Source organism: Medicago truncatula, chromosome 3 (assembly GCF_003473485.1).
Source record: "Medicago truncatula cultivar Jemalong A17 chromosome 3, MtrunA17r5.0-ANR, whole genome shotgun sequence".
Taxonomy (NCBI): Eukaryota; Viridiplantae; Streptophyta; class Magnoliopsida; order Fabales; family Fabaceae; genus Medicago; species Medicago truncatula.
Window position 1 is genome coordinate 47,742,755 of NC_053044.1, and position 13,845 is coordinate 47,756,599.

Below are 13,845 nucleotides of genomic sequence, written 5' to 3' on the forward strand. Positions count from 1 at the left end.
ATGTTTTTTGTTCCCACAAAAATGAAATGAAATGAAATTCCCTTGAATGGTAAAATGCAGAGATTGAGGAAGCTTTGATCAATCAATCAATCAGGCTCAGAAATTGAAGGAAACATACTTGTGAGTTGTGAATAAAAAGGAATCACCATTGCCTATTCAACCCACTACTTTAGAGAAGAAAAAAAAAAAAAAAAGAGAGAGTGAGAAAAAATAAAACGCGAAAGAAGTGAAATTGAATAAAACTATTCCCTCCTTCTCTTCCTCTAACTGCTGATCCACCGACAACCGTAGACGGAGGAAACCACCGTTCACCAGATCTCACAATGAACGATTTCGATCGTTTATTAGCTACTGAATTCGGTTTGAAACCTCAAGGCAAATCTTCACCAATTTTATCATCATCATTCAAAGGATCTTCCAATTTCACCAAAACTTCCTCTCTCAACTTCGATTCACATTCCCGATCCTTTCACTCTTCCAATCATGATTCCGATTCCTTCTCCGATCTCTTCAATTCCAATCCCATCTCTCGTAGCACCTCTGGTTTTGCTTCCACGTCCGTCAACTTGCCTGTTTATGATAAACCTCTTTACGACGACGACGACGGAAGTGCCGCTGCGTTTGATGATCTTCTCGGTGGATTTGGGAATAATAAGCCTTCCCGTCAAAGGTGTGGTTACTGTGCGTAACTTGTTAATTAAGCTTGCTTGTATTGTAATTTACATGCATGATCAAAAGCATTTTTAGTTATTTATTTACTTGCTTGCATTTGAAGTAACAATAGCGTATGATCCAGTGAATGCTGTGTACTGTAGTCCGACCTGAGGTTGAGGCTTATTGATATATATGTGTGTGAAAACCTATGAAGCATATACCTTATTTCAGTAGTTGTTATTTTTAGAATGTCCTTAATGATTTTTCTTTGCTGTGCATTTTTATTTAAGAAGTAGATCCACCATTTTATCTGGTAGTTTATAAAACAGACCTATAGAAAAAGAAAGTTATTGTAGTTCTGTAATGCTTTGTCTATTAGGATATTTGAATTGAAAGTCTTATAGCTTTGCTGTTCCTAAGCATGAAGAGAATGAGAATAAGAATAATCGAAAAGGGACAATCCAATCCCTTATTTTTCACGTATTAGTTGATGTGTTGATGTATCATAATATATTATTTTAACTTACCGTTTCATCACAGGCCCACTCCTGATATTGGTTCATCATCAGAATCTACTTTCAGTGAATCTAAAACAACCTCCAATGCAACAGAAGACCCTTTTAAGATATTTGAATCAGCTTCCGCTCCAAATGATTCATCCTCAGGCCACTTTTCAGACCCATTAGAAGATATTAGTAATTTTACTAGTTCTAGAAGCACAAAAAATGATGGTTTGTCAAATTCTAATGGCACAGTATATGATGATACTGATCCCTTTGATGGACTTGGAAATTCAGTACCAGCATTTTCATCAGAGAGGACTGGCAGGAATGGCACCAATTCCCCAACACCGAGGTCAAACACAAGTTCAAGTTGGACCAGAGATAAAGAATCAATTAAAAAATTGTCTGTGAGGAGTCCTCATAGACGGACACATAACAAGATTCCTGCTGAACATGATCAGGAGTTTCATCAAGCTCCATATGGCATGCCTAAATATTCATCTGATTCTAATAAACCAGTAGTTGGCCAAATGCCTACTTCCCCTTCTTATGTTAATGATGGATTTAGACCCATCAATTCTCGGGCAGATATGTCTCCAAAATATGAAGAAAATTTGGCCTCAGATCATGATGACATATGGCTAACAGTATCAGAGATTCCTCTTTTTACACAACCAACTTCTGCTCCACCACCTTCAAGGCCACCTCCTCCTCGACCAGTACATATTCCCAAGTCAAAAGAGAGAGGCAGGTCAGACCATGAGCAGCAACAAAAGGAGACGGAGGATATAGAGCAGAGAAGAATTGAGAGGGAAAGGAAGGAGAAAGAAAGAGAACGACAGAGACTTGAGAGGGAAAGAGAAAATGAAAGACAGGCTGTGGAAAGAGCTACTAGAGAAGCACGTGAAAGAGCAGCTGCTGATGCTCGCCAAAGAGCTGAGAAGGCTGCTGTTGAGAAAGCTAATGCAGAAGCTAGATTGCGTGCTGAAAGAGCCGCTGTTCAGAGGGCACAAGCTGAAGCCCGTGAAAGGGCTGCTGCTGAGGCAAAGAAAAGGTCTGAAAAGGCTGCTGCAGGGGAAAAGGGGAGAGAAGCACGAGAAAGAGCTGCAGCTGCAAGGACCGAAGCTGAAGCACGAGTTAAAGCAGAACGTGCTGCTGTAGAAAGGGCTGCTGCAGAGGCCCGAGAAAGAGCTGCAGCTGCTGCAAGAATGTACCAGCAAAAAAATGAAAACGATCTTGAATCGTTCTTCAGCGTGAGGGGACGGGCCAATAGCGCTCCAAGGCCTCCTAGGTCTAATTCTTCGGTGAGTACCAAGTCTTGATAAACATTATTTATACTAAAGTGGCTAACTCTTGGTTTTGATGTTTGGTCTCTTCCCCATCATTTTTATCATTAATGCAGGAGCTTAAATTTAGTTAGTTGTTATTTTATTCAGTTTTAGAATTATTTCATGTTTTAAATGTTAAAAGTTTGGCTAACAAGCACCGGAGTAATACTTTTTGCATTTTGAAAAAAATTCTGTTTCTCTTTACTTTCAGGATTCAGTTTTTGATGTAAAATTTCAGTCAGATGTAAACCAGAAACCTACAACTGTGTCTTCAAACATAAAGAGGGCACCATCATCACCTAATATTGTTGACGATCTTTCCTCAATTTTCGGAGGTAGGATTGTGTGGCAATATACTGTTATTGATGTGGAAGTTGTTTGAATTTTCTTTTGTCTCAATGCTTATTTGGCTCTTTCCATCCCTTTTCTTTTATGGTTTTAAGCTTCTCCCTCAGCTGGAGAATTTCAGGAAGTTGAAGGCGAAAGTGAAGAAAGACGAAAAGCCAGGTTGGAACGCCTTCAGAGGGCTCAGGAGCGTGCAGTATGTTTTTTGTATTTTGTTCTTTAATTTGTCTTTTTCATTGTTATTGATGGTAAAAGAAGGCAACAAAATTACAATTTTGAACTCAATTGACATTGATTCATGTAGAAGTGTTGGGATAAAGAATAAAGAGGAGTTAGCGAAGGAGAAAATAGTTCTGTACATTTGATATCTTGAAAGTGAAAGGAGAAACCTTAGAGAAGAGACTCTCTCCTACTCTATCCATTCATTGATAAAAAGAAAAAAATTATCTCTTCTCATTTTTTTCTTTCTTTCAGTTTTCCAACTCTTTTCTTTAAGATGCTAACTGGAAGTGTGTGCATTATTGAATAATCTCTTCAAATTGTTTGTCTATGTTACTTGTAACCATTACCATTTTATACTAGGCAAAAGCATTGGCTGAGAAGAATCAACGGGACCTACGGACACAGAGAGAGCAGGATGAGAGACATGTAAGTAGTATATTTTTTTGCTTTCCTTTTTATTTGTGACCGGGTGGTTTCTGCTCATACACTTGCGTTGTGCCCATTGCATGTTCAAAATATATATCTCTGTCATCGTGCCTATAAAAAACTATCTCTTTCATTTGTTTTCCCAGTACATGCATCTGTCTCAGGAAATTGTCCAACTTCCTAATCTTTATGTTGGATGCTTATGATTCGTTGGATGTTACTCCCAAGTTCTCCTTTAATTTGCATGGTTTTTATTGTTGTGTTTTATTTTTACTATCTAATTTTATCTACACATTGATTTCAGAGGCTTGCGGAAACACTGGATTTTGAAGTTAAGCGCTGGGCTGCAGGAAAAGAGGGGAACTTGCGTGCTTTACTCTCCACCTTACAATATGTATGTACTATGTACTTGGTATAATGCCCAGGGTTTGTTGCCTTATGCTATTTATTATTATATTTTCTTTAAAAAAATGCTCGAGGCCGGAATTTTTTTAATATTCTTTCGTCTGCCTCATCTAATCAGCTCATTACCTCGTACTCCTAGGGCTATAAGTGGATAGTGTTGTTACTCTCTATTCAAAACTGTTGTTATTAGTTTCATTCGCTCTATTCATTACAGGCTCAACCAGTAATTTAAATTCCTCCACTATATATATATGTTATCCATATTACATAAGCATTTTCCAATCAGATAATTACTAAAATTAGGTGCACTTTAAGCAAAACAGCTCCCCTTTCCATAGAACTGTAGTGTTTTACTCCCTCCGTCTCAAAATAATTGTCAAACATTTTTTCTCTTTCTCAAAATAATTGTCACTTTATAATATCAATGCAACATTTATTAATATTTTTCCACTATTATACTCTTATTTATTGAATTTCATCCAACTTAACTACTCCACTAATTACAATTGATAAGGGTATTTTAGTAAATGATACTAATTTTATCATTGAAATCAACATAATTAAATATTTCCTTAAAAGTCGGGCACAAACCTTAAACGACCATTATTTTGAGACGGAGGGAGTACATAGAATCCATATCAATCACGGTCAATTGAAATGAAGGCAAAAGCAACTTGTTTCTTTGATTTAATATACACCGAAATGTTCCTTCCTGTGAATCTTGAAGCAGCCAAACAGTCCCGTAACTTATAGTGTTTTTAAGGTGGTATTGTTTTTCTTCTATAATTTGTCTACTATGTTAACGCATCTTTTTCATGAATGATGGTCAGGTATTATGGCCTGAATGTGGTTGGCAGGCAGTTTCTTTGACTGATCTTATTACAGCCGCTACTGTTAAAAAGGCTTATAGAAAAGCTACACTGTGCATTCATCCTGATAAAGTGCAGCAGAAGGGTGCCACTCTTCAGCAGAAATATATTGCAGAGAAGGTTTTCGATCTACTAAAGGTATTTGAGTCCTTTTTACACATTGCTTTCTACGTGCTCTCTAATGAATACTTTATAAAGAAAGAAATGATTGCCAGTTGAAAATAAAGATTAGGCCACTGTTATCTACATGTGGGTTTCCACATAAGAATTTGTGGCCAAATGTGTGCATGTAATCCACCTATATTATTTCTTATCTAGTAATATTCTCATGTATACTAAGTAACTGAGTTTGGTTTTCTATGACATTCTGCCTCCGCAGAATATTAGTTTCTTATCCTATTTTATCCTTGCAAATAAGTGAGCCCCTTTTATAATTTAACCTTTTACTTGTTCCTTCTATTCTCCTTGAATCATGAGCTCGTAATGTTTCAGTGCTGCTGACGAACCAATCTTTTTTGGCTAGTAACAGTAGTTAGTTATGCACTGGCCATCTAGTTATCTTCATATCTTGCATATCTGGTCAAATTAAATAGTGCATTTATTTTGAAGGAATGATTGTGTCAGTTAATTTTGCATCTGTCTTAGAGCCATTTTTTGTCATATCTGTTATGAGATACATAATTAATTATATAGAAAAACATTATACGGTTAATATCTTGACTTTGTTGGACTACAATTATCTTGGGGTATGTTTGGAGGGAAGGAGAGCTTACTTCTTTTTTGAATTAAGACTAAATATTTTTAAAAATGAAATCATCGTTTATCATGTTTGCTCTTTCAATTTTTTTAAAACATCAAATATATATCAAAATATAGACTTAGCCCTATAAAGCCATCCCCTCCAAAACATACCCTTTGGATGGAGGGGACTTGCTTTTCATTTTTAAATTATGAATACCATAAAATGCTTTTAAAAATATATGAAGTGTGATTGAAGTATTATATGGTCATTTGTCATATTATTTCAATTTTTTTTAAAATATCAAATATACTTCTAAATATAGACTTGGCCCTCCCCTCCAAAACAGACCCTTTGTGAACTTTTTGTTTTGGTTGACAACATATAATGTAATTTCCATATTAGTTATCCAGTATTGAATACTCAAACTGTTGAGTAGATGTATTGGAAAGATAAAGGCTAGCAGCATAGACATATTCTCTAGTATTGGATGCATTTTATGCTGGACAAAACAAATAACAAAGGTCCACTCTCAATTTAGTGGGGATTCTAATTAAAATTCACCTACTAATAGAATGTGTCGGAAGTAGTGTGCAAGTGTGATACTAACATTTTCTCTTGGAAAATGGGTCCAAAGAACCACTCTGTTCACCGTACTACCAAGAGTTTAAAGTTGAGAGACATGCTTTTTTGGCCCCCAAAAAAAATGCTATAACCGTTCGGTTTGCAACTGTAACTACAAACGGCATTTTTTTGGTTTTAACACCTTCCGTGGATAACTCCTGAAGGGCATTTGTAGCATAAAGAGCAAAAGAGGGGGCCAGAAAAGGACAACTCTAAAGTTCATATATGGCCCAAGTGGTAACTGTAGCCTAATGACACTAAATTGAAAAGGTTGATTGACATGCATGGGAGTTTGTGTTTGTGCCAAGATTAGATTATTTTGTTATTTCCAGAATACTACATTGCCTTCATTCTTGCCTTAAAGCTTGATAATTAATAACAGGAAGCATGGAATAAGTTCAACTCAGAAGAGCTTTTTTAATTTCTGACGAACTTCACAACTTCAGGGAAGTTTGTACTTTGTATAGCCAATTCCATGTGGGGAGGCAACAGCCGTGATTCAGCTACCTCTTACATTATCTAATTGTTTTGATGTTGCCTCAATGGTGAAAAATTGGTTTCATTGTGGTGAAAAATTGGTTTCATTGTTTAGGCGTGAGGATGCCCAAAGGTTACACCGGGGAGTAATCTTTGGTGTAATATATGCTATTCCGGGGAAGTTGGGTTTATATGGATGCTTAAGAGTGTTGCATATATTATTGTAAAATATCATTTTGTGGGGATCTATGTCACAATTTAATTCATTATTTATGTCTAGTGAATAGCTCATAGCTCATGAGCGATTTTTGTTTCCTTTCAATTTATTTGTGATATAGTAAAATCTGAATGCATCATATGCATATTATACCCTCTTGTGAATTGCCATTACAATGTGGTATGGTAACGTTCTAGTGTAATAATTGAGCTGAAGTTCCATGGACCTTATTTGTACAAGCTTCTCCATCTGGTGATAGCATGTTTGGTTTCTAAATTAAATTCCCAATATAATGGCTTAGACAAAATTGATAAGGGATAAGCTTTTGTCCAAATCATAGTTTGCAGTTTGATAAACAAAAACCTAAATATGAAATGAATCTAAAGCTGTTTGTCGTCACTTGTTTTCATTGCACTATGTTCAGCTAGTTTATCTGTTGCTGGATGGAACCAAGTTCAGCTATGTCCAGCTAGTTTACCTACAACTATATTTGTTCTGGAAAATTTTGGACACATAATTTTTTTCTGGGTGATTGTTATATATTGATTTGAATTTTATCTCCAAGTCCAAATATGGTCCTTTGTATGGAAGTGACTCAAACTTTGATGGTGCAGTAAATTTTGTCAGAAAAATTAAGGATGAGGGAGATGAGTGATTCAATCGAACATCCAAATAGAGCTGAAGCATACATTTATTCGCATGTAAAATTGAAGATTCTAAGGAAAATGTAATATTGACATTGCATTACTCTATATACAATACATACAATTATATACAGACTAACAGACCACAACCACCTTTGCCCGCAACAGCTTTTCTCATTTGCAAACAAAGGAGGCAGTAGATGTTGCTTGTGAGGCTCAATACTCTGAGCTGAATGGCTTGTAATGCTTTAGGTCCTCTATAATACTGGCGGTTGAGCCAAGAGCAGCCGCACCCGATACAATAAAGCATATAACACTTATGATTTGCAACAAAATCCATTTAGGACTCCATTTTGGGATCTTCCTTTGCAAGATATACATCTCCACTGGATAATAAACTGTCAAAGGCCAAAATCCCACTGCTCCAAGAAATCCCAGAACATCATTAAAAAAAGGAATCAACATTGCAACAAAAGTAGTTAGGATCATAAATGCTGTTCTCCAAACTAATCTAAATAGATTTAGATTGTAAGGACGAAAACCCGGGATTGGAATTTTGTGTTCCACTTTTGTTTGGGGCCATCTTTTTGCTGCTCCTTTCTCTACGAAGGCAAAGACAGGTTGAACATATACTTGGTATGCTCCCACAAGGTGGATTACGACGGCAGCATTCGCAAAATCGATGAGCCAGGCTGGATTGTACATACTAAATCCAGTGAGCAAGTTCCCTGGTGCTTGTTCTCCGAATGCAGCATAGCCCATGCAGCCACAAAGCAAATAAAATGCTGTAGTGACAGCAACACTTAAAGCTGCTGCATTCTTCATCGTTTTTATTTCGGATGGTGGACTTTTTATGGTGTCCTGTGTAGTAAAAATATATATTTAATTTCTGTCACAAAATTCTGTTGTTTTTCTTAATTTTAATTAAGATAAAGAAAGGGAATATATATACCTGAATTTCAATGAGAATTTGAGAGTATGAATAAGCAAAGGCTATGTCACCAAGAGCTTGGAAAATTCCCCACACTTCTGTTGTTGTTGACACATTTTCAGTGCTTCCTCCAGTGAGAGTACCCTTGAAGGTACCATTTTCTGTTTAAAAATCAGTTAGCAAAACAAAAAGTATAATCCCCGAGTTAAATATGTTTTTTATTTTATTTTTGTGTTAACAGTCTAGTTTTTTGGGGAAAGGACTCTAGTAGTCCTGAGTTCGTTCGAGTTACCGTAAAGTAAATGATCAAGAATTATTACATCCAGCAGGAACTTTGGTTCTCTAAATTTGGTGAATTTCAATAACCACTTGAGTATAATTGTTTGATTAAATGTTTAATATATTTGAAGTCTTTATAAAATTACGATGTTTCATCTTTAGTCCTCTATAAAATAAAATGACGATAACCTGCTGTTTGAGAAATTGCTAAAAAGACGCCAATTGTGGAATAGCCAAAAGACATTATTGCAGCTATTACTGAGAGCCACCACGTATTATGAAACTCTGGAATTTGAGAAACGAAAATTTCGATTACTCCAAAACCGATCATGTATGGGTTGCTTGAAATGTGACATGGATCTTTTCCTCCTGATAAATGGAGACATCTAGACTTTTTTATTTCCCTGTCACCCAAAATCAATTTCAAATTAAAATAAACTCATTAAAAATAATCTAGTTAGCTAAGTAAGACAAATGCTAATAGGTATTTTGGCTTAATTTTACTTTTGATTGATCTGATTTCAACTAGACATGTTTTTGATCCATCAATGTTTTTTTTATTTTTAAACAATATCAATCCTCCTTTTTAGTTGTTATACTTAAGTTCTTCAATGTCTTTTTATTTGTTTAAATTTCTCAAATTTTCATAATAATATTAAAATTTTCACAAATTAATTGATTAATCAATTATTTTTCTAACAAGATTGTTCAGTTGTTCTAAAGACCCACTAATGGTAATTAATATATCTTATTTAACTCAAAAATAAATAAATCTTAAATATTCTCTCTTTGTTTTTTTGATTAAAAAAATCTCTCTTCGATCCTTCATTTTACATTCTATAAACTCTTTTTTTGTACTCAAACACATTTCATTCATGATAATATTCCAAATACAAGGAGGAATGCTTGTAAAAGATAAATAGGGTATGATTAATTAATTAACTCACATCATGCTGATGGGAGCTGCAATCGAGTATCCTATTGCACTGCCATAAAGATACATGTACTGAACTATTCCACAAACCGTGTATTGGCGCCCGCCTGCAAATTACGTTTGAAACTATAATGTTGTTTTAGATACATGCATTGCATTTTCACCAAAAATAATATACATGCTTTGCATGCAATGTTGTGACATGACATTGATGTTTTATAATACTCATTCCGATCTTAATTATACAAACACATTTTGTTCTACATTTGAAACAAAATACACTTGACTTTTTGCTTGTATTTAAGAGCATGGGTGCAAGTCAATATAAGTTACCAAGAATGCTACGAACTGCATCCACAAAAGTATAGCTTCTCTTTCCATACACAGGATCTCCACAACGATAACATTCAGCTAGCATTGATGAAGTATACAAAGTGATGAGGCTGAAAAGAATCATCGCCAAAGGACCACCAATCCAACCCAATTGTGCAGTAGCCCATGCTAAGGATAGCACCCCAGACCCAATCACAGCTGTTATTATATGAGAGCTTGTTGTCCATATTGTTCCTGTCTCATAACAAACAAAATGTGTTAAATTTTCATTACTAGGAGGAGGGATAATTTTCCCATAAAAAAAAAATGAAATTCATCTCTATTTGATATTTGTTACATTATCCAAGAAGACAATAATAGATCGACACCAAATGTAAACTTGTGAAATTCACATTAAACTCATTTGTGCATCATTACATGCAAACTCATTTAATGTAAAATTATATAATGAAATGAATTAATGTGTACCTGTTCGTTTAGGACGACCATCGTCATCGAAGTATTCAGGATCAAGTTGTGAAGGGATACCATCTATGGAATGGCTCCGGTTTCTTACAATTTCTTCTTCCAACATAATGTATGGGGCAGTTCATACATTTAACCAAATAATTGAGAGAATATAAATTGATAATGTTGTTTTGTTCATCCCAACAATTGACACAAATAAAGGTTATGGGACGAAAATTGTCGGCCCTTATTACCTGAGCTATGTATCTTTATATTTTAACCTTACAATATGATAAACGATTAATTTACACCCATTCATCTTATCCACACCTCTTTCCTCTTTTGATTTCTCTTCTCTCTCCTTCATTTGTGTCTTGGAGGGCGGGAAATGTCGGACACACTTACAATATACATTAATATTTAATAATGGAACGCAGCAATAATCATTGACGTATAACATGATTAAACCACAACCATCACCACATTAGTACACTTGATGACATTACACAGACAATGCATAAATGGTTATAACAATAATAACCTCATGAACTCTACAAATTTAATATTTTTTTGCGGATAATCCCAACATAAAGTTTGTAGATACCAAAACAAATTATACTAGAACACAAAGGATGGGAGACTCTCGTTCTCTCATTCATCCAAGACATCTTATTGAAACAAGTGTGAAAATTGGGAATTAAAAGGTTAAACACAAAGTCCTATATTTGATAGAACTAGTATGGTGTGAATTGAAAAAAGGGTGAAGGTTAGGATACACAAGGCATTCTTTTTGTGTATCATACAAAAAGTTATTTTGACCCTTAATATTAGGTAGTATTTAGGATGCACAAATGTTAGATTTGTGCACCATACACAAGTTTTATTTTGACCATCAGATTAAATGAAGAACACATTTTTATTCTGGTCTCTCAGTATCATATCTTTTTCACTTTCTCTCTACCTTCTTCTATCTCCTTCCAACAACAAACTTCCCACCTCCACCCACTAGACACCTATTCGGCTATTCCTCCTTCACCAACCACCACCACCACAACCCAATCCGCCCCTCCACCACAAAATGCTTATTCTTAACAACATGAAATCTTATGAATGGATTTATTACAGTAGTTTTGCAACATTTGTTTATAAATAAAACTCAATCAAACAAATAGAGAATCAAAGAAAGAATTGAATACATGCGCAGTTCAAGTTGTTTAATGAGTTCAACTCCAAAAATTCAGCATGAAGCTTTTTGCCCTTGAACCACACTGCTTGTGAATCTCAAGTGCTCAAGGACAATCAATTATTTTAAGGAAGTTTCTATGTTTACTGAACACTATATTGAATCATGTCATCATACTGACATAGTTTAATAGCGTAAAAGTGTGATAAAAACCATTATGTTTCGATCTCGTCGGAATCCTCAGATCCGATATTCCACCATCGAAGCCCGATTAACCGGAGTTTCATTCAGTGGTTGGATCAAATTCTCTTTTACCCACAAACCCATTTCACTTCCTTCGATTTTTTTATTAAATTTTGAAAGGGTAAAAACAATTTGATTTTTTTTTTTTCAGGATTTGATTTCGATATTGAAGTTGGATCAGCTTTGTAGCAATTTTCAAATATGGGAAGCTAAGACCATAAGGGTTATTGTTTTTCTCTTCATTCATGTGTTTCAACTTTTTCAAATATGGCAGAGGTGGCCATCGGTGTTGTTGAATTTGGTGGTGGTGGTGATGGTGAAAAGAGCAAGATGATAGAGAAGTTGAAGACAGTGAGAAAAATATAATGTAGGCAGACTATAATAAAGATCAATGGTCCTCTCTAATCTAATGGTTAACATTTATTTCCTCTAACTTGTGTATGGTGCACAAATTTAATGTTTGTGCACCCTAAAAGGTGGACAGGTTTTACTTGTAATTCTAAATTGACCCCCCTTTAGTGGTTTAAATCAAAGAACCTCCCCAAGACAACCTAATATACTACTTTGGCCTAATTAATTTCTGCAATATTTTTATTAATCGTCCAAAAATCACTTATGTTCTTCATCAATCTTTCACCAAACAAAGGGAGATCTTAAATGCTAGAATCAAGGAGAACATGTCACCAGCACCAACTTGAGCTTCTTCTCACTATGCCCTTTTCCATCAACTTCGTCATATCTATTGTTTGAATCGGTTGTCTTCTCTCTCGTTCGTTCGTTTTAGATCTACAATTTGTGGTTTGCTATTTCTTTTGTCATTGATGAAATATCCAATTTTAGAACAGTTCACTACTGATTTCTTTTAATCCTTAAAGAGCATATGATTTTTTATAATTGAGCAAAAGCCTTATAGATGCATGTTTCTTTGGTTCTTCTTGAGCAAAATTGCAGAACATAAATGATATTGAGCAAATGTTTCTTTTAATCCTTAAATGCTTCTTCTTTCTCGTGTGGGAGTGAGATCTTAAATGTTTGAAGAAAAAAAACTGATAAGATTTATTTTCTTTTGTTTTTCTTGTAATACTTTTTGAGCAAAAGCATGTTTCTTTCATTTTTTTTAAAAAGGTATCAATGATTTGTAAAAAAAATAAAAATAGAAGTAACAATGATCTTTGTACCCAAAAAAAATAAATAGAAGTAACAATCATCTAGAGCTGTCAAAACGGGCCGGCCCGTTTAGCTCGATTAATTATAGGGCTTGTGCCTTAAATATTGAGCCCGAATTTTAATAGGGCTTTTTAGCCCAACCCTAAAAAGCCTGCTATCCGTTAGGGCTAACCCGAACGGGCCGAGGGTAGTCCGCTAGCCCGCATAACAAAAGAAAATCCTATAAATTATATATATTTTTCAAATAATTATTTAGTTAGTTGATTATCAAAGTAATAAATAAAAGTGAAAATTCAATGAATTAACACAAATATACATGTAATATAAAATTATATTTACTCGTTTCGTTATTTATAATTTTAAAGATCGAATATATAAATATCTATAACCATAACGTATCTAATTTATTTAAATCTACTTTCCTCGCCGTTTTAGTTTACGATGTTTGTACGAAAATGTTTACAATTTATTTTTGTTCTAGGCATTATTTAAACATATTAAAAATATTATTTATAAAAAAAAAATTGTTGGAGTATTTTATAGTACTTTTTAAAAAAAAATATATATGATTTTTAATACGGACCGACCCGTTAAGCCCGCGGCCCGTGTAGGGCCGGGCTCGGGTAGTATATTTTAAGCCCGTTTTTCAATCGGGCTTTTTGGCCCGGGCTGATAAAGCCCGTTAGGGCCGGCCCTAAACGTGTCGCGCCGTCCATTTTGACAGCTCTACAATCATCTTTCAAAAAAAAAGATAAATATCATTTTATTTTAAAAAATTACAACATTAATTAACAGGTTTTTTGAAATAAAAATTAATGGTTCATTTAATGACTTAATTGGCTTTTATACGGTTTTTTATCAAATAACTGTAATAA

The 13,845-nt window shown here is 34.7% G+C and overlaps 2 protein-coding genes across 3 annotated transcripts; one reads left to right on the forward strand and one right to left on the reverse strand.

Annotated features, from left to right (window-relative positions):
* The first annotated feature begins 13 nt into the window (after positions 1-13).
* LOC11420732 (auxilin-related protein 2) lies at positions 14-6,959 on the forward strand. Of its 2 annotated transcripts, XM_039831715.1 has the most exons (9): positions 14-543; positions 619-670; positions 1,195-2,461; positions 2,697-2,820; positions 2,929-3,026; positions 3,413-3,478; positions 3,783-3,872; positions 4,714-4,890; positions 6,498-6,959. In XM_039831715.1, exons 1-9 carry the CDS (start codon positions 324-326, stop codon positions 6,534-6,536), a joined length of 2,133 nt encoding a protein of 710 aa, XP_039687649.1. In that variant the 5' UTR covers positions 14-323; the 3' UTR covers positions 6,537-6,959. The 2 variants fall into 2 exon arrangements, with proteins under 2 accessions (XP_039687649.1, XP_003602665.1); XM_003602617.4 differs by having other exon boundaries at positions 14-670.
* Positions 6,960-7,501: 542 nt separating this feature from the next.
* LOC11428649 (amino acid permease 3) lies at positions 7,502-10,634 on the reverse strand. The gene is made up of 6 exons (XM_003602618.3): positions 10,399-10,634; positions 9,931-10,164; positions 9,611-9,704; positions 8,853-9,067; positions 8,406-8,545; positions 7,502-8,314 (listed from the first exon to the last, which is right to left on the reverse strand). Exons 1-6 carry the CDS (start codon positions 10,502-10,504, stop codon positions 7,670-7,672), a joined length of 1,434 nt encoding a protein of 477 aa, XP_003602666.1. The 5' UTR covers positions 10,505-10,634; the 3' UTR covers positions 7,502-7,669.
* Between the last annotated feature and the right edge of the window lie 3,211 nt (positions 10,635-13,845).

What these genes read in the sequence shown, in the direction of transcription:
- LOC11420732 (XM_003602617.4), top strand. Translation starts at nt 324, where the DNA reads ATGAACGATTTCGATCGTTTATTAGCTACTGAATTCGGTTTGAAACCT. An exon ending in AATAAGCCTTCCCGTCAAAG is followed by an intron (nt 671 to 1,194) that starts GTGTGGTTACTG and finishes GTTTCATCACAG; the next exon opens with GCCCACTCCTGATATTGGTT. An exon ending in CTCCTAGGTCTAATTCTTCG is followed by an intron (nt 2,462 to 2,696) that starts GTGAGTACCAAG and finishes CTTTACTTTCAG; the next exon opens with GATTCAGTTTTTGATGTAAA.
- LOC11428649 (XM_003602618.3), bottom strand. Translation starts at nt 10,504, where the DNA reads ATGTTGGAAGAAGAAATTGTAAGAAACCGGAGCCATTCCATAGATGGT. An exon ending in AGCAATTTCTCAAACAGCAG is followed by an intron (nt 8,546 to 8,852) that starts GTTATCGTCATT and finishes ATTTTTAAACAG; the next exon opens with AAAATGGTACCTTCAAGGGT. An exon ending in AAATTCTCATTGAAATTCAG is followed by an intron (nt 8,315 to 8,405) that starts GTATATATATTC and finishes TTTACTACACAG; the next exon opens with GACACCATAAAAAGTCCACC.